The sequence below is a fragment of the Protopterus annectens genome, chromosome 1.part1 (assembly GCF_019279795.1).
Source record: "Protopterus annectens isolate FY-2018-M chromosome 1.part1, PAN1.0, whole genome shotgun sequence".
NCBI lineage: Eukaryota > Metazoa > Chordata > Ceratodontiformes > Protopteridae > Protopterus > Protopterus annectens.
This window is the reverse complement of record NC_056726.1, coordinates 1,984,859,776-1,984,880,157: the sequence shown is the minus strand read 5'-3', so window position 1 is coordinate 1,984,880,157 and position 20,382 is coordinate 1,984,859,776. Positions and strand designations below refer to the sequence as shown.

The following is a 20,382-nucleotide window of genomic DNA, read 5'->3' as shown; positions in this document are numbered from 1 at the left end:
CATGCATATATCTTCCCATTGTTTCTTTGTGAATTGCTTATCCAGTCTCTCTTCTCAATCCTTTCTAACCTCCTCTGATTGATTCTTATAGTTATCAAACAATATTTTATATGCTCTACTAATTATTCCTTTTTTAATGGTAGCTTCTCCTCAAGATTCCATTCATCTGTACCCCTCTTGGATAAAAATCGTAACCCAATTGTCTGTGATAACATGATGTCACTGTGGGAAATAGAGGCCTAGAGTGAAAGAGAGATTTGAAGGATTGCCAGCGTAGGAAGGGAGAGAGTATACAAGAGGCAAAGAGTCACTTCAACTTTTTGGACTGTCCCCGGTTCTGTGAGGTTTTTTCTTTTTGAGTCTCCTTGCCCCTGCTTTTGAAATTTTGCTTGTTAGGACTTTTTTGAGACTGCTTACTCTGTTTCTTGGAAAAGGATCCTGAAAAAGAAGGAAAGTTTTTACTGAGCTTTGCAAAGGAGTGTTGAAACATCTGAGTGACTCCTTGAGTCAACTTCTCTCTCTCATCATTTATTTATTTTATTTTTATTTTACATTTGTTGCCCGGGAGACTCCAGCTGGCTATAAGTCCATTTTCAGTGGAGGAGGCCCATGGAGAAAAGCTCCAAAGCAATTTTATAGTTAACATATAAGACAGCAAGTATAACAAAAAGGCACATTTGACAATTGACATAAGACACATTTCTTACACCTTAGAGAATATGGATATACAATTAGTCTTCTTGTCAATGATGAGACTTTACATTTACACATATGGACAATAAACGCCTGTAGTTACAATATTACTCTAGTTGATAATAGCAAAGCATAATGAATTACTAGCCAGGTGTGGTACAGGAGCATAGTCTATGATTCAGGAGGTGTATTTTGAGTAGTTTCTTAAATTGGGTTGAAGAGTTGTTACTTATTATATGGGAAGGAAGGGAGTTCCAGATTTTAGAGAAGTAGTGGCTGTAAAAGGATTTATTCACCTGCCTCATTGTTAAATTTGGTTACCTTAAGGAGGTGTTGGGTGCTTGATCTTAAGGATCTGGTATTGGTGTAGGGCTGAAGTAGTTGTTGTAGGGCTGGGGTGTTGTCTGAGTGATGTAATAATTTGTGTGCGAGTGACTTGAAGTATTAGTGGGAATTCTAACCAGTTGAGTTTTTTGAGGCTTTCGCAATGGTGGATTCTAGAGGGTGATCCTGTGGCAAATCTAGTTATCTAATTGTAAGAGCTGTCAAGTTTGTTTATGTCAGTTTTTCAGAGATTGATAAGCACAGGGGAGGGATAGAGTAAGTTGGATAGGAGGTGTGTCCTGGCTGTAGTAATCTTGGAGTGGTTGGAGAGAAATTGTTTGTTGCGATAGAGTAGACCCATTTTTTATTAACTTTTTTTATGGTCTGGGAAATGTGAATATCAAATTTAAGGCGATTGTCAATTTCCAGGCCTAGCTGTTTGGCGTGATTGGTAGGGGTGATGGTGGTGTTGTGTGAGGAGATTGTAAAGTTATATGAGGGGGGTAAAGATTTGTGAGGGCTGAAGAGGAGTAGTTTAGTTTTAGCTGGGTTTAGAATGAGGTTCTGGTTGGTGATCCATGTTTCGGCTAGGGAAAAGCATTCTTGTGTTTGGGAGAGGAGAAGGTCTAGGGTGTTGGCTGCGCAGATTATGGTGGTAACATCTGCATATTGGACTACTGAGGCTTTGGGAATGGTGGATGGTAGTTGATTAGTAAATAGGATGAACAGCAGTGGACCCAGGATAGAGCCTTGGGGTACCCCTAGGACGACCGGCAATAAGGGAGAGAGCTGGTTTTGCCATTTTACAGCTTGCTGCCTACCATCTAGATAGCTCTTAAACCAAGAAATAGCAGAGATACTAAGGATTAGGGTAGATAGTGAGTGAAGCAGTTTTTCATGGTTGACCATGTCAAAAGCTTTGGATAAATCTTAGAGTGTAGCAGATACGAGCAGTCCGTTATTTCTGTGGTTATTGATGGTGTTAGTAAATGATGTAAGCGCAGTGATGGTGCTATGGAAGGGTCGGAAACCGTGTTGCTGTGTGAATAACAATTTGTTTTCTAGGAGGTACTTCATCAATTGCATGTGGACAAGTCTCTCTAGAAGTTTTGATAGGGGGGATATTATAGCTATAGGGTGATAGTTACTGAGCTAGACAGAGTTACTCCCTTTGTGCAGTGGTGTTATATGAGATATTTTCCAAAGCTGGGGTACTTTGCACTCAGAGATATATCTGTTTATTAGTATGGAGGCAGGATAGGCTATGGATTCAGCGGCTAGTTGAAGATATTCTGTTATTAATTTATCGTCGGCCATGGAGGTTGGTTTAAGTTTTCGGAGTAGTTTTCGTTTGATCTTGGTTGGCACTGGGTTGAAGGTGAAGATGGGTGATTGAGATTTGTTTCGAGTGGAAAGGGTGGTTTTGTTGTGGTGGGGTTGTTGGGGCTTAGTTGGTTGTTGGCTAGGGTTTGGATAGTTTCTGTGAAGAATTTGTTAAACTGTGTCGGGATATTGTCTTAGTTATTCAATATTTTGGGGGTGGTTGTCTTACCTGGTTGTAATACAGAACTGACTGCAGCCCAGAACTTTTTTGGTGTTGTTTATATATTTATTCTGAATATTTTGGTAGTAGGTGATTTTGTCTGTTGGCTTTGTTGCGTAGTTGAAGGCATGTTTGTTTATCTATTTGGGATCTGCTTTTACGATAGTTTGTCCAGGCTTTGTTTCTATTCTTGAGGAATGTTTTAGAATCTAAAGTTAGCCGGGGGGCATGTTTAGTTCTGATTCTTGTGGTTCTGGGGGGGGGGGGGCATGATGGTTAAGTATGTTTTGAAGGTAGTATTGAAGTATAGTACTGCTTCGTCAAGTTCTAAATTTTTTAGGGGGGGGGGTCCAGTTACACTTTTTAGGTCATTGTTAAAGTTGAGTTGGTTAAAGTGTTTTTTTGTTCCTAATTTCAGGCACAGTTACTTGGGTCAGTTGGGGAGTTTTGCTTCTTAGTAGAAATGTAGCTTGGTGGTCGCTGAGGGTGTCTGGCAGGCAGCCGGTGTGAGATATTTGGCAAGGACGAGATACAAGTATCCAGTCTAGTATAGACCGATGTTTGGTTCTCTTGTCTGTTCTAGTGGCGGAAGTTATAAGTTGGGTTAGTTAATGTAAGTTGATGTGGGAGAGAGGGTTTTGACTGGAGCAGTTGTGCCAGTCAGTATTTAGGTCACCTAATAGGATGTTTTCTTGGGGGAGGGAGTTAGATATCCAATCTAGGAGTTTTTCTGTAATGGGAATATTGTTGCCTGGATGGATATAGCATCCTATAATATTGATGTGCTTATTTGGGTTAAGTTTCAGTTTAGTGAGGGTGAGTTCAATGTTTTCAAGGTCTGGGGTTGTGATGTCTAGTTTTTCTAAGATAAGGTGAGTTTTGTATAGTATGGCTACTCACCAACCCCTTTTTCCTACTCTGTCATTTCTGGTTATATTGTAGCCTGGTGCTGTGATTTCATTATCGTGGATTTCTGGCTTTAGCCAGGTCTCAGTCAGAATTACAATATCTGGATGGTAAAAGGAGATTAAGGTCATGGAAGTCATGGACTTTGTTCAAGATACTTCTAACATTTAGATTTATGATGAGGAGTGAGTTTGTGGGTCTGTGCAGTAGGGTATTTTTTAGGTCGGGGATTAGTGTGTCTGGACTGAATGGACCTGGGTTGGGATGTATGCACCACAACGTATGAGTGCACTATAGGTGTAAATAAAGTTCGAATAACTTACTGATGATTTTTGTGTGCTTTAGAGTAGTGTGGGATTGTCTGTGTGATAGCTGTATTTTGTGTCTGAGGTGGTGGATAATGGTGTGATAGTGGTATGGGGTTAGTTGAGTATAAGGCTTGGGGTTTGCAGTGTTGGGGATGTACCTTTGTTACGGATGATTAGTCTGTAATTAATTTGAGTTTGATAACCGGTAATGGAGGTTAGCAGTATGAGGGAAGAGATACAAATGGTATATAGCAGGAGTTGTGGATGTGAGGGTTTTGATAGTGGAATCATGATTTAGTTAGGTAGGTTAGTAAGAGGTGTTATTGGGAGAGGGTAGGGTGAGGGGGTGATGAAGAGTGTTAATAGAAGATGTATGTAGCCTAATTGGATGGTTGATGTGATAGGTTGGGGTGGGGTGTTGGAGGTGGGAGTGGTGAAGTGTGGGTGTGCTATACAGGCATAAAGGTAATTGATGTTAGGGTGGGTGGGAATGGGGGTAGGGTAGGCGAGTGGAGTGAGCCTGAGTGTAGCGAGGGCAAACAGAGCGGGGACCAACTGAGCCTCCTGTGCTTACTAAAAAAACAATCAATCAATCAGGATTAGCTTGTGCTTTCTACCAGGCAGGTCAGTTCTTTTCAGTATTTAACAGCTAATGTTGCCGAAAGGACCTACTTATGGTTGCTCCTGTTACACAGTGACTTTGGAAACAGTACTGTAGTTTGTGCAGGCTTGCGTTAGGTATAGAGTAGGGAAAGAACGGGGAGTGCTTGAGAAGGTTTGCTAGAATTAAGACTTTTAAATTTGAGACTAGTAAATTAATAGGTTGGATGTCTTAGGGTTTGCTGCCATCTAGTGGCTAAAGTGGGGAAGCGCATGCCCCAGTGCTGGATAGGTCTAATTGAGAAGGTGAGTTATTACGCGGGTAGTACGTATTGTCCATGCGGTTGTGCTAGCCAGTGGTAAAGATAACAAATATAAAATTATGCATTAAAAAGTATTGAAACCTACTCTTCACAATTCCTTTAGGGTATAGGTGTCCTTGCAGACAGAGGGAGGTTATGTAATATTTTCAGGTCTGGAGGGTTAGAAGGATTTGGGTTCAGTCCAGTAGGAGAACACCCGTTTCTTTCTGTGGCTTTTGCTAGCTGTAAGAGAGGAAAGTTACATTAGGAGAAGGCTTCTCCACTAGAAAAATGTTTTGAGTGAATGAAGTAAGCCTTACTGAGGCTGGGTTACACCATTACACTTGCAGGTCTATGGGTTTGAGCTGGTAACACTAAGACATTCAGGCATACCAGATTTGTAACAGGTGTTGCTGACCTAACTGTGTTTTAACAGTATGTGCTCTACATTTGATACAGAAAAAACATTCCAAACAGTTTAGAATTTGATATGGAACAAATATTCAAAACACTTAAAAATGCAGGATATTACTGTAAAATGGCTGACAACCCATTAAAATCCTTTGCCTTGCACTTTGCTATGTTGTACCCTAATCATTCAGAGCAGTCCTATTGCAATCAAGCATAAATGCTACATTAGCGTGAAAGCAGGATAAATCTTACACAATTAATATGGTGGTTAACGTTTGCCGATGATAATACTAAGAAAATACTGTTCACTTTGTTATAACACAATTTAAATAGAAGCTACTATTGTACCGATAACATATCTGTCCTTAACACAGTTAATAAAGTGGCAACAATGTATCTAACACATTGTAAGAGCAGCTGATAATAGTAGCATAGTAAATACTGTGTTTAGTGGTTATAACACAACATTTTTAAGGATCTCACTTCCTTGTCCAGGGAAGAATTCAAAATCTCAACTTTAACATCTTCTGGTAGGTTTTGAGAACATAATTAAAGACATTTTCTCATAAATGAACTAGTACAGAAACTCTGGAAACAGCATCAGCAGAATCATAAGAGCGCCTTAGAGTGTTTTGTTACCTGAGAAGCAGAAAGAATTAAGGAATTTTAAAAAGTTTTGACCTCAGAAGTAGGAAGGTTAACAATTAAGTTCTTTGTGTTCTCATAAGAATCCAGTAAAAATTTTAACACATAAGCTTGGTGGTTCACAATTCAGTAAGTTGAGGTAGCAGAAAAATAAACTCACTTCCCATATCTATCAAAAGCTTTTCCATCCTTGTCAGAAGGAAAGTGTTAGCATTCACAATATGTTTAGAAGTAGAAGTCTTAAATAAATATATCACTACTGGATCTGATTTGGAGTTAGAGAAAAATAACTTACGTGAATGAGGCACTTTATTATATAAACTATAAGACATTTTTGAACGCAGGGGATCTGACTGCCAGGTAAAATGCAAATTTTTAAAGAAACATCTGCAAAGGCAGGCAGTGTAAGTGCTTCTCCTTTGTCTGAAGAGGGCAAACCTACAGCCACAAAGAATGTGCCAATCTCCTGGTCCTTACTGGCTTCCCGAGAATCTAAATCAAAGGGACCAGGAACAAAAGGCAGATGGTGAGAGGAACCAGTTTTAGTGATGATGGAGACAGTGAGACATGAAAAGACTCCCTAACAACTTTCTTTTTCTTGACAAAGGAAATAAGAACTGCAGAGAACAAGTGCTCCATGTTCAAGTTATGAAGGAGACCTCACAAGTAGGTAGCGAAGCTTAAGTGAGTTGCTAAACCTTCTATCAAGAAATGAAAGTTATGGGGTAAAATTTTCTGTAACAGTTCCAGAAAATACCTAATCCTGCTCCCACACACTTACTTTACACAATGTAGACTGTATCAATATTAAACAGATTTTTACAAAGTTTTGTAACACAAGCACTACATAGGTAAAAATCCTGTCAGCAGCATGACAGCCCTACAAAAAGTATTTCCTAGCAGAGAATAATGACATTTACAAAAAAAAAAAAAAAAAAAAAAAAAAAAAAAAAAAGGTTTCCCCCAGAAGGAGACTTTTTGACCAGACTTGAAAGGATTGCAAGCCTACCATCAGTTCCACAAAATCCTCAGGTGCGAAGCACTTTAGCGCCAAGAAATCTCTGAAGCTTTTGGCACACAGGTTGCCTTTTTATATGGCTCTACTTGAGTCAGTGGAAGTTTGGGCATGTGGACATGCCCTAAAGCTTTGAAAGCTAAGCTGGTGGTCATATCCTAGGCAATGAAATAACCCAAATAGCTTAGCCTACTGCAACAGTGATCTAAATGTTGAACATATAATGTATTCATGATAGGAACATAATGGACCAGTCAATGTTTTCAAAACAGTGAGAAATAGAAGTAGGCAGATACCAGTGGTACTTATATGACAGCCAAAAAGCACCGAGCAGCAGTATCAGTGCTGGTCTCTGACTAGCACTGGTCGTTGCATGAGAAAATGACAGCTACAGAAAAAAAATAAATAAAAGCATAAAGCAATATCTCTGGTGAGTAAATCTAAATGTTACAATGTACTTATACATGATTCTCTATGAAGATAAGGAACTATCCTTCTGTATGATCAGTATTTTATGCTTGAGCAAAAGGGACTCACAGAATTTAACTCGTAATTATTTCAGCATAATTACACTTTCAGCAAAAGAAATGGTGCACTATGTTGCAATATCTGCCTAAATGAAATATGCAAATAGTGTACCTTGCAACTGTAGGATGCATTCAATAATGTACTTGTTGGCAGTGCGTTCAGTATTTTAAGATATATTTTCAACAAAACTGCTTGAAAAACGGTATTTTGAGTAAGAAGTGAAGCCTGTACAGCCAGCACCTCTAATGTGATTGAGTTCTGACCATTTAATTATTTATTTATTTGTTTATTTACCTATTTATGTGTAAGTATATGCATATATATATATATATATATATATATATATATATATATATATATATATATATATATATATATATATATATACATATACATGTATGGGTCTACTTCAGAAAATCATATCTCCATCTCTGGGAAAAGAACCACTTGGCCACGAGGACATAAAAACAGGTAAAGAAGCACATAAAACCCTCCACAGTGAAGAGCTTTCCTCCACACCCCCTAACTAAATATGGCAACTCCAAGACTGCACTACAGTGGAGAAAGGGCAATGTTCACCATGGTAGCCAAGTGGTTCTGTTCCCAGAGTTTGTTTTCAAGGAACTGGGTATTTGTTGTTTTCAGTTTTCGATGCTATCATCTGAATTATGTCAAGTAGACCCCCCCCACACACACACACACACACTCATATATATTTACTAGGGTAGTACACCAATCATTATTGACCAATTTCAGGCTCAGCTCGGGTGAAATATAAAAAATTTCACAAGCAAAAATACATAAATGTAAACAATAGCAGAACAGTTCAGTCTAATTACAAAGAAAAACATGGACATTCCAGTGAACAAGCATAATACAATCAAGAAGCACATAATGTACAACACATACATTAGTTTCTAAAGTGGGTCAGTCTTCAGTGAATTGTGAGAGAGGAGAAGAGACATCAGTGGCACACAGCATGCTGATTATGCCATCTCAGGTGTAATCAATCAAAAAAATGCACTTAGAATTGAGCAGCAGGTGCACCAAGGAAATAACATTCAAACTACAAACTGCATCCCCCATTTCAGTTCAAGACCTTAAGGAAGTACATAAAAAGCAAGAAGGTGATTTACCTTAAACACACGAGATTGACTAGCATGTAATATGCTTATAATAGCTTTACAATAGGGACCTTTAATCTGTTCAATAATTGAGCTGAATCTGGCACCCATACGTTTCCAATACTCCAATTCTGTCAGTGGACCTGAATCATCAGCTTCCTTCCTTATCTGGTTACACTCTATCAAAACCTGTAAACAGCACAAACTTGATGTTCAAATACTATCAGTTAAAATGCTCATGAAATACTTTCACTTTTTTCTGTTCTGAATCATTAGAGTAACTATATCAAAATGACCTTACCTGTAACCACTGTTCAGTAATACTTACAATGCAACACCATTTTGTAAAACATTCTAGCACTTTAAGATAAAATAATTTACTCCCTTAATAATGAGATATAAATGAAGAAGAATGCTGAAATGCTTAGTGGTAATCCCTGATCAGTAAGATTTATACTTCAGCACCACTTCTCAGCATTGCAGTACTTTCATACATAAAGTACAATTGTATAAGTAAGCTTATCATAACAACAGATGTCTGATTAAATCACTGCTTTAGTAGCCTAAGGTATACTGGTTATATCCTTCCCGGGATATAACAGATGGCAAGACAATCAAAGCCTTGGGGCTCCTCTACCTGCACCTAGGCTGTTGGTTGTACAAGCTCCAAATGAGGAAAGTCAGCAGCCTGGGTGCCAAGAGCTTCAGGACTTTCTTGCCAGCTGTAAAAAGGAGACTATGGTCTTGATAGGGTCTTCATAAGAAAGGTTAAAAAATACTTAGCGTAATGTTCCATCTGTGCTCTCCATTTTCATCCTTCCTCAACTGTTGGGTTTGGATCCAATCCTCAGATCCAACTCGGATGTTACTTTAGCTAGTGGCCACCAAAAAGCTCTCAAGCTCCTCCCTTACACATAACACACCAACCCAAAACATATACCAGATCTTGTTTGCTGTTTAACCTACAGTAGGCTATACTAATATATATATTCATACAGAAGAAACTATATCTGGAGCTCAGTATGAAAGATGGTGGTGTCTTTATATTTTCTTGTTCTTCCAGAAATCGTCTGTGAAAAAGGTTGGGGGATGGTGGATGGGAAGTTAAGGAAAAATGAGAATGGATAACACAGATGGAATGTTATAGTAAGTACATAATTTCTTTAACTGATGTTTTCAATTTTCATTCTGTCCTCAACTGTTGGAACACAATCCCCAGCTACGTAAAATCCTGGATGGAATCTAAGGAAGGATATTCCTGAGCACAGTTGAGCCAAAGGCTACTCTTCTCCTTGAGACCAGATCCAATTCATGAGTATTAAAGGTATGAGGCTTGGCCCAAGTTCCGGCGCACATATGTCTCCCATGGAAGGTCTAGATAGAAACACTGTGGAAGTTGCCATGGACCTAGTTGAATGGGCTCTTAAAGGTTTTGGTAAGGATAGACCCAACTTGTTGTAGTGCAATCCGTCATATATCTGGCTAAAGTTACCTTTGCAACTGATTTGCCCAATTCAGAATCTGCAAAGGAAATTAGAAGTTATGTACCTACCATAACGTTCCATGTTAGTTGTCTTCTTCTCGCCTTCTTTCTTGCTGGATGGGTTCGGAGCCGATCCTCGGCTCCGACTCGGCCACTCTAAAAGCTCGAGAGCTAGTTCCACCGGCTCAAGGCTCCCCTATATCCCACAATGCTAGGCGGTAACTCCTCAGATCTCGTTTGAAAGCTAAGGCCAGCAAGAAAATTCCATAAGGAACAAAGAAAAACTCCTCTAGGTCTGTCCTGGCTAGGGGAAGGAGGGTGGGAAGCAAGAAAGAAGGCGAGAAGAAGACAACTAACATGGAACGTTATGGTAGGTACATAACTTCTAAATGTTAAGTTGTCTATCTCGCCTTCATTCTTGCTGGATGGGACCGCGTCCCTAGCACCTTGTCCCGGGTGGCCTATCGGAACAGACTCTTGAGTACAGTGGAACCAAAGTTGGCTCGGTCTCTAGAGGCCAAGTCCAACTTATAATGAGAAATGAAGGTATGGGGAGAAGCCCAAGTAGCTGCAGAACAAATCGAATCAATAGGCAGCCTATCTTGGAAAGCTATAGAAGTGGCTAAAGCTCTAGTTGAATGAGCCCTGGGTTTGGATGGCAACTGTTGATGTCTTATCTCATACACTAGGGTAATCAACGAAGTAAGCCATCTAGAGAGAGACACTTTAGAAACTGGAAGGCCCATTCTACCTTCTGCATAAGAAACAAACAGTTGGTCAGATTTCCTGAATTGTTTGGTCCTGTCTAAATAGTACCTAAGTTGGTGATGAATATCTAAACAGTGTAACTTTTGTTCTGACCTATTAGAATAATTAGGGAAGAAAACAGGAAGCTCAATGGTTTGATTCAAATTTGCCAGTGAAGCTACCTTGGGCAAAAAAGACGGGTTAGTACGTAAGGACACCCTATCCTTATGAAATACAAGATAAGGGGGTCGACTACACAGAGCATGGAGTTCAGAGACTCTTCTAGCTGAAGTGATAGCTACTAAAAAGAGTGTTTTCCAAGAAAGTAACTTTATTGAACATGAAGCCGCAGGTTCAAAGGGGGAAAGAATTAAGGACGTCAGAACCAAGTTGAGATCCCATTGGAGAGGAGGATCTCTGATGGGTGGTTTGAGGAGAAAAACTCCCTTCAAAAATACTTTGCAGAGTTTGTGAGACATAATGGAGGACTCTGAGACTCCAACATGAAAGTTCGAAATTGCTGCCAATTGAACTCTAATGGCAGACGGAGACGAACCTGAGTGGAAAAGTTCGGCTAGAAGGTCTAGAACTGATTGAATGGAAGCAGTGAAAGGATCTATATTCTTTGACTGCGCCCAATAGGAAAAACGTTTCCACTTGTTATGATAAATCTTCCGAGTGGAAGATTTATGAGAGGCTATCAAGATATCTCTAACTGAGTGAGATATCAGAGGAAGCCTGGCTAAAGTTGGAATTGGAGGAACCACGCTGTGAGGTTCAGAGAAGGAAGGGAGTGGTGCAACTGACCTGACTGATGGGTCAAGAGGTCTGGAACTGGGTCCAGATGCCAAGGTTGCTCCAACAGATAACGGTGGAGAAATGGGAACCAAACCTGTCGAGGCCAGTAAGGGGCAATGAGGATCATGGAAGCTTCCTGAGCGATGGCTTTCTGTATCAGCTGAGATATCAGTGGGAAGGGAGGAAAAGCATACAGAAGTCCCCGGGGCCAAACGTGCACTACAGCGTCTCTGCTGGGGTGGCCTGGTTGGGGAAAGAGGGTGAAAAAATTGTCGCACTTGCTGTTTTGGGGAGTAGCAAAAAGGTCGCAGCAAGGCCGGCCCCACTTTCGAAAAACTTTCTCCAACACTGAATTCTTCAGAGACCACTCATAAGGCATGAGAATAGCTCTGCTCAATTTGTCTGCAATCACATTGGACTTCCCGGGGATGTGCGTTGCTAACAGAAATCGCTGAGAAGAAATCGCCCATTGCCACAGTCTGAGTGCCTCTCGACATAGGGGGTAAGATCTGGTTCCGCCTTGTTTGTTGATGTACCACACTACAGACATGTTGTCTGTCTGAATTGCTATAGTTCCCTTGGGAAGAGAGTCTTGTAAAGCTTGCAATGCTAGAAGCACTGCTCTCATCTCTAGGACGTTTATGCGCAAGTGGCACTCGAACGGTTGCCACATGCCCTGGACTGTCCTGCCCTGGTAATGCCCCCCCCACCCGATCAGGGAGGCGTCCGTTGTCACTGTAGCAACCGGAGGGGGAGGGACAAAAGGTCTCCCTAGGAGGAGCTGGGGAGATGTGATCCACCAAGAGAGATGATTCTTGCACGATTGAGTTATCCGAATAGGATGGGACATTGGAAGTCTTTGGTAAGACCATTGTGTGAAAAGCATCCATTGTAAAATTCTCATATGGAAGCGAGCTAATGGTAGAAGGGGGATGGCCGCCGCCATAATCCCTAAGACTTTCATGATCAGTCTGGCTTTGACTTTGTTGCTCTGCAAGACAAGAGAGACCTGTCTGTGTATGTCTGCTACTCTCTGTTCTGTGAGTCTGGCTGACATATCGACTGTGTCTAGATTTGCGCCTATGAAGGTAATAACATGACAAGGCGACAAGACAGACTTTTCGTAGTTTATTGAAATGCCTAGTGCCTGACATGTGTGAAAGGTGTAGTCTCTGGCGAGAAGTAAAAGATGCTTGGTGGGGGCTGTAAGGAGCCAGTCGTCTAAATAAGGAAACACCTGGAATCCTTGTCGTCTCAGATGAGAGGCTACCACTGCCATGCATTTGGTAAACACTCGAGGGGCTGTAGTGAGACCAAAGGGCAGGGCTCTGAATTGAAAATGACTGGTTCCCAGCCTGAAGCGGAGAAACCTCCTGGAGTGTCGACTCATTCTGATGTGATAGTACGCGTCCTGGAGATCTATCGAGCACATCCAGTTGTCCCGCCCCAAAAGGGGTAGAATGGACTGCAGCGTGACCATCCGGAACTTTGTTTTCTTGACAAACTTGTTCAAGTTGCTGAGATCCAGAATGGGTCTCCAGTCCCCTGTTTTCTTTGGAACCAAAAAGAATTTGGAGTAGATTCCGGATCCTGTTTGGTCTGCTGGAACTGGTTGAATGGCTCTTTTGCGAGCAGCTTTGAAATTTCTAATGCTGCTTGCTCCCTTTGACTGGGTGGAACGTCTGGAAGGGATTTTTGGATTGCTTCGAATAAAAAGGAAAGGGATTCTGTAGCCTTCGGAAATGATAGACTGTACCCACTTGTCTTGAGTTAGGGATAGCCAGGCTTCTGGGTACAGCGACAATCTTCCCCCGACTGCCTCCAAAGGTGGACAGTCGGGCAACACCTCAGGGATGCTGAAAGGGCTTGTCGGAAAAGGATTCTCGACTGCCCTGATTCTGCGGGCCCCCTCTGCCTCTAGGACGGCGTCTACCATTATTGTTCCCCCCCTCTGCCTCTAGAGGGGAATCGACTCTGTGCGTCAGGCAAATCTCCTTGAGATTGTTTGCGGAACCACATCTTTCCCCCCTTCTGGCCTTTGGGGTAAGGTCTAGAAGGAATAGAAAAACGGACTCCGACGGCAGAGAGAGTTTTGCCATCAGTCTCGCACCTAGTCAGGGTTTCCTTCACTTGAGGACCAAAGAGGGATGATCCGTCAAACGGGGAATTAGTGAAGGACGCCTTGAAAGGGTCCGCAAAGTTACAAAGCTGCATCCAGGCGTGCCCATGCAAGGCTACACCTGTACCTGCCGCTCTACTTGCTCCATCCGCCGCATATGAAAGGAGGCGCATGGAGGAGTTAGTTATAGAATTAAGGGTTGCCAGCTGAGAGTTCATTCTATCCTGAAAACCCGCAGCTGTTGGGTCCTTCAGCATTTCACTCGCTTCCTTGAGCAAATCCCTCTGAAGACGAGTAAAATGACACAGGTAATTCAGCGATCTCATAGTAAAGGTCGCTGACGAGAACATCCGCTTCCCGTACCTGTCCATCGACCTAGACTCCTTGTTAGGAGGATGAACAGGCACTGAAGGATCAGCTAACTCCTTCTTGGTGGCCGCAGCCACCACCATAGCATCAACAGAGACGCCTTTGATTAAAAATTCTTTGTCCTTGGGGGCCGTAATGAATTTTGATGGTCTCCTGGGGGTGGGTTCCACTGAATCAGGAGCCGCCCAAGCCTTCTTTGCCACCACTTGCATAAGGGGGTCAAAGGGAGGGGACACCCAGGAGGTGGAAGGGCGAGAGCCAAACGCCTCAAGATACACTGATTCATCCTCTGAAGGGTTGAGGGCTGGCCAATTCCCCCTCTGTTTTAAGATTTCAAGGATGTCTGCAAAGGAGACATCTTCAGAGGGGGAACGAGGGGAACCTTCAGAATCCTCTAAATCAGTGTCAGAGGTGACAGACTCAGAGGAGTCAATGTGCTTCCTCTTGCACTGCCTCTTCCTAGGGGGCTCTCCTACCGGGTCAGGACAGGCCTCGGAAGAGGAGGAGATCCCCACTGGGGAAACTTGAGGAGCTGGCTCTCTACGGTCGGGGATGAGAGAGTGAGTAGAAATCACCGGAGGCACCATGGAGGGAGGGGCAGAAGGAGCCGACTGTGGAGTTGAACCTGGTTCTAACACGCTCCTCATGACCTCGAAGGCACCCCTGTCAGGCAGAGCCAGAGGTCTCCATTCCTAAAAACTGAAAACCTCCCCCGGCACCGACAGTGATGGCTCCGAGGCCGATGTCGGAGCCGAACTCACCAGCGCCGAAGCACCGAGAGGGAGAGCGGGGTCGGACAAGGGTCCGATGCCACTCGCCCCCTCGGAGCCGACGAGGGAAGTCCGGCGCCGAGATTCTTCCAAGGAAGACATCGGAGCAGACAACAGAACCGAAGACAAAGGTATCGATTCCGACACCACCACAGTCTCGGGTCCAAGCCGCCCCGGCTCCGAACTCAAAAGAGTCAGAGGAGGAACATTTTGAGTGATGGGAATAGTTCTCGACTGTTGAGTCGGACTTTGAAGCATCTGGGCTAGTGCCTCAGACTTAAGAAGTCGACTCACTACTCTCTGAAGGTCATGGTCCGATAACCTGGAAGACCTAGAAGAGTGGGATCTATGGCTCCGTTCAGACAGCAAAGGTGATGCTGGAGCTGAATGAACGGAGCCAATAGATGGAGATCGGGACCTTTTTCTAGATGTCGGTTCCGACAACTTGATCGGAGCCGACTCAGTTATGTCTTCCTCGGCTCCGGCCAGAGCCGAGGACACCATAGGGGCATGTGTTCGAGGTTCATCGGCTCCGGCCGGAGCCGATGTTCGAATAGCCTTAGGACCCCCAGAAGACGGCTCAGAGGCTGGAGCCGAAGGTCTGGAAGGCTTAGAGGGTTTCCCCGAGGACTGAGTCGAGGGACCCTCAGGCTTTAATAAGCCCCTTAAAATAAGTTTATTTTTTCGCTCCTGCAGGACTCTAGGGCTGAAGCCATGGCAAACAGCACATGAGTCCTGCAGGTGCAAAGGTCCCAGGCAGTACACACAAGAAGTGTGACCGTCTGTCAGAGATCTTCTGACAGCATGAGTCACACTTCTTAAAGCCTGAGACCTTTGATTCCTTAGACATGTCTAAGGGGAAAAGTGCAATCACAAGAACACACACACACCGATTACACTTAGAAATAAATTAAACTAAATTAAATTAAGTTAGAAGTAATTAGAAAATAAAATCCCTACAAAACACAGTCACTCACTACTAGGAAGGGAGGGACTGGGCCTAAGGCCCAAGGGAAAATTTCTAGAGAGTTTTTGGAAAAGGAGGGAAATTAACAGGGAATGGGATGGAATTACTTCACAATATAACTATTTAGAAAAACTAACTTAAAAAAGGGGAAAAAAGCTAAGAAAACTAGTTTCTTTTCAAAAACTAACGTGAGCCGGTAGGAACGGACCTCGATCTCTGTAGCGGCAAACGAGATCTGAGGAGTTACCGCCTAGCATTGTGGGATATAGGGGAGCCTCAAGCCAGTGGAACTAGCTCCCGAGCTTTTAGAGTGGCCGAGTCGGAGCCGAGGATCGGCTCCGAACCCATCCAGCAAGAATGAAGGCGAGATAGACAACTTAACATTAAATAGTTAATCTGTATTCCTAATTTCTTTTGTTCTGTGTGAGTAAAAACATAATTGTCTGTGGGCATTCAATAAATGCAATATATATTCTGCTTTGTTTGTAAATTTAGGAAAGAAGACTGGCAGATTAATCCACTGGTTAATACTGGATTCTGACACCACCTTAGGAAGGAAAGAAGGGTTGGTACATAATGATACTCTATCCTTATGAAATATCAAGTAGGGAGGTTTAGAGGACAATGCTTGAAGTTCAGAAATTCTTCTAGCAAAGGTAATGGCCACTAGAAAGATAGTTCTCCAGGTCTGGAATTAAAGATCACATTTTACTGCTGGTTCAAAGGGGAATGAGTTAAGTACTGCAGTACCAGTTTAAAATCCCTTGGTGGAGTAGGATCTTTATAGGTAGGTCTCAGTAGGAGAATGACTCTCAAAAAAGCCTTACAAAGTTTAGATGAAGCCAAGGAAGAATTCTCAAATCAATTATGAAAGTTGGAAATTGCTGCTAACTGGACTCTAATTGTTGAGGAGCTAGCTCCCTCATTAAAAACTGTTGCCCAAAACTCAAGAACATATTGTACGGGAGCAGAGAAGGGGTCAATGCATTTCTGATGTGCCTAACAAACAAACATTTCCATTCACTTCTGTAACGTTTTCTTGTAGAAACCTTATGGAAAGATAAAAGTATATGATGGATGGGGAAGACAGAATAATTTGTCTGGCTATTAACAGAATTGGAGAAACCATACTGTTAGCCTGAGATTTGACATGTCCGGATGAATCATGCCTGTCGGGTGACACAGGAGGGCTGGAATCACATACAGAATCCAAGGTGGGTAAAGAAGATGAGGCCAAAGGAAGGACAGCCAAATCCATAAAGGCCAGTAAGGTGCAATGAGGATGACTTTGCTCTTCAACTGGGCAGTTTTCTGCAGAAATTTGGACTTAGGGGAGTTGTAGGGTAGGCATATAGGAGACTGGGGGGTCAATCATGAGTGGAGCATCCCTCGGTGATTCCCCTGGCACAGGGACCAGGCCAAATAAGCTGCTGCACTTGTTCTTTAGGGGAGAAGCTGCTGCACTTGTTCTTTAGGGGAGAAGCAAAAAGATCACAGCAAGGGTGGCCCCACTGATGGAAAGTCATTTCTGTCACTTTAGTATTGAGAGACCACTCGTGAGGTACTAGAATGGACCTCCTAATTTGCCTGCTATTACGTTGGACTTCCCTGGAATGTGCATTGTATCAGAAAGTGATTGGATGAGATTGTCCATTGCCATATTTTGTGGGCTTCTCGACACAAGGGTTAAGACTTGGTTCCTCCTTGTTTGTTGATGTACCAAACTACTGACATATTGTCTGAATCACAACTGTCCCAAAAGGGAAATAATCTTGTAAGGCTTGCAACGCTAAGAGCACTGCTCTCAATTCCAGGACATTGATATGCTTGCTGGCCTCTTCAGGGGACCAAGTGCTTTGGGTTCATTTCCCCAGGAAGTGCCCCCTATTCAATCAGGGAAGTGTCCATGGTCACTATGACCTTGGGCTGAGGGAGAAGGAAGGGACGGCCTTGTAGAACTTGATCTGATCAAATCCACCATCAAAGGTATTTCCTGCAAGCCTGAGTGATTCCTATTTGGACTGACATGCGTTGATAAAGAATCAGCCATTGTGTTGCTAGCATCCATTGAAGAATTTTCATATGAAATCTTGCTAGAAGAACTAAAATAATGGCAGCTGACATTGACCCCAAGACTTGAAGAATCAACCGGGCTGACACTTTGGTGCTGTGAACTATTTTTCTGATCTGGAATCTAGTAGTTTACACACTTGAGAGAGGAAGAGAAGCTGTTCCTGATATGATGTTGAAAACCACTCCTGTGAATTCCATTCTTTGAGATGGTTGTAAGAGAGACTTGTTGCAATGTATGGTTATCCCCAGTAGGGAACAAGTCTGGAGTACTTGATCGTTTTCTCTTACTAGTAGGTTGGGCAGTAAAGAGCTAGCTGTCTAAGTATAATAACACTGCAGGGAAATGTCTGTTCTCCCACACCATTGATAGGAAATGGAATAACCTCCCCCAAAGTATCTCCTCTGCACCATCCAGTTCACTTTTCAAGACATCACTAAAGTCACACCTCTTGCAATCATGGCTCTGTCCCTGTATCACATAAAATCTTTTCTGCTCTCCTCCTAACTTGCCACACCTCATCTCCTCACTGCTTACCTCAGCTATTCTGTACTACTCAAATACTCCCTATCAGGAACTACTATCCTACAAACTATTTTTCACACTATGATATATCTCCCGAATAGCATTATTTTCCAGATTCCATTCCTTCATTTTTATGCTTCGCCTCACAGCAAGACGTTGTCGCGTTCGATTCTCAGTTAGAGCATCTTCTGTGAGGAGGCATGCGTGAATGGGCGTGCCTTCGTTGAAGGTTGTGTGTCAGGGCTGGTAACTCGGCACGTAAAAATCCACTACCAAACATTAGCGGACCGGAGTTCCGCTGTGGCGACCCCTAACCGGGATAAGCTGAAAGACACAACAACAACAACTACCAATACAGAATTCAAAGTTTTGCTATCTATATACCAAGCTTGGTAAAATCAAACTAATGTACAAAAAAATCTCCTTGATTGTATATATGCCACTGTATAGAAATTTTATGTCATTCGTGGATTATGTGTTGTCATATAAAGACATGGAGCTCTGACTGTATATATGCCTCTGTACAGAAATTATTTTTGTCATTTGTTGTATTTGTACTGTTATGTTATGGAGCTTTTCTCCCCAGGCCTCCGTTGTAAAAGGACCTTGTCCCAGTTGGACTTTCTCGGTAAACAAATGTAAAATAAAATAAAATAAAAATAAGTAAAAAGTATAGAAACATGTGGGATCCCTGCAGTCTCAAGTGAGTTGCTACCACTGCCATACATTTGGTGAACACCCTGGGGGATGTAGTGACATCAAAAAGCAGTGCTCTGAACTGACAGTGACTGAGTCCTAGTTGGAAGTGTAAGTACCTTCTGGATTGCTGTTCATGTTTATGTGATAGCTCACATCCTAAAGGTTTATTGAGCACATCCAGTCGTACTTGCCCAGAAAGGGCAGACTGGACTGAGCCGTGACAAACTGATTTGTTCAAGTTGCTGTGCTCCAAAACTGGTCTCCCGTCTCCTGTTTTCTTTGGCACTAAAATAATTTTGAGTAAGTTCTGGATTCTATCTGGTCTGTTGGGACCTCTTGGATGACTCTTTTTACTAGCAGCATTTGTATTTCTAGTGTTGCTGCTTTCCCCTGATGGAGTGGAACATCGGAAAACTTTGATATAGAAGAGGGTGGAAGGGAAAAGGGAATAATATAACCTCTGGAAATGATGCCTTGCACTTTTTTAATTTCTCCAAGTCTTTTGGATTCCTAATGCCATGACGTGAATGGACCCCATTCCTAAGTCAAAGTACGATAAAAGTTCATGAAATTAGTATTGTTTCAATCTTTGATGTGAGCCAGAAGTGCTCTTCGCAGGACCTACAATGTGCCCAGTAATTAGTCCTTCTGCAATTCATACGGGGTTATGTGTATGCCAGGAAAGTCCGACTGGGATAAGACCCATTTTCAGTGGAGGCCCAGGGAGAAAACCTCCACATGTACAGATTGTACAAAACTTCTACAAGGCATTATACAAAAAAAAATATACAAGAAATTATACAAAAAATATAAAAGATATACAGTACGCCAGAAATTACAATTCTATGCTTTTACAGTTGACATTTGTATTATACAATCATCTGATATAATTCCTTATTGTAGTGTAGACACTGTAGTTTCTCAAAGTAAGCTGACGAAAGGGTCTGTAGGGGGGAAACTCAATAGAAAAAGATGAGGTTAGAGATTATCTAACATGAGAGAGAGAGCTCAGATTATGAGGTGGTTCGGGAAGAAGAAAAATTATGACTAGAAACTACTAAAACTAGTTAGCCTGTAGGAGTACAGGAGAAAAGCCAGGTGTCATTAAGATAATTTTTAAGATTCTTTTTGAATTGGTTGGTATTTGTGTTGGTTCTGATGCTGTGAGGTAGTGAATTCCACCTTGTTGCTACATGATGAGAAAATAGGGAGTCCCCTGCCATATTAGCAGATTTGTACAGTTGTAGTAGAGATTTGTTTGTTGACCGAAGTCTTCAGTTTGTGGTATGGAGCTAGAGAATATTTAGATGGGCAGGTTTTTTTTCAGGTTGATATACTAGTTTGTATGCTAAGGTTAATTGGTTATAGGACAGAAGTTGTGGGAGTTCTGACCAGGAGAGATTTTTTAAGGCGTGACAGTGGTGGGTGTGATGTG

The 20,382-nt window shown here is 42.3% G+C and overlaps 1 protein-coding gene across 1 annotated transcript in view; it reads right to left on the bottom strand.

The window, feature by feature from the left end:
- LOC122816787 (dynein axonemal heavy chain 8-like) overlaps nt 1-20,382 on the bottom strand; it is a 9,517,065-nt gene that overhangs the window by 9,378,440 nt on the left and 118,243 nt on the right. The window contains 2 exon segments of the mRNA XM_044089814.1: nt 8,412-8,588; nt 8,701-8,783. Coding sequence (XP_043945749.1) covers nt 8,412-8,588; nt 8,701-8,783 — 260 coding nt within the window.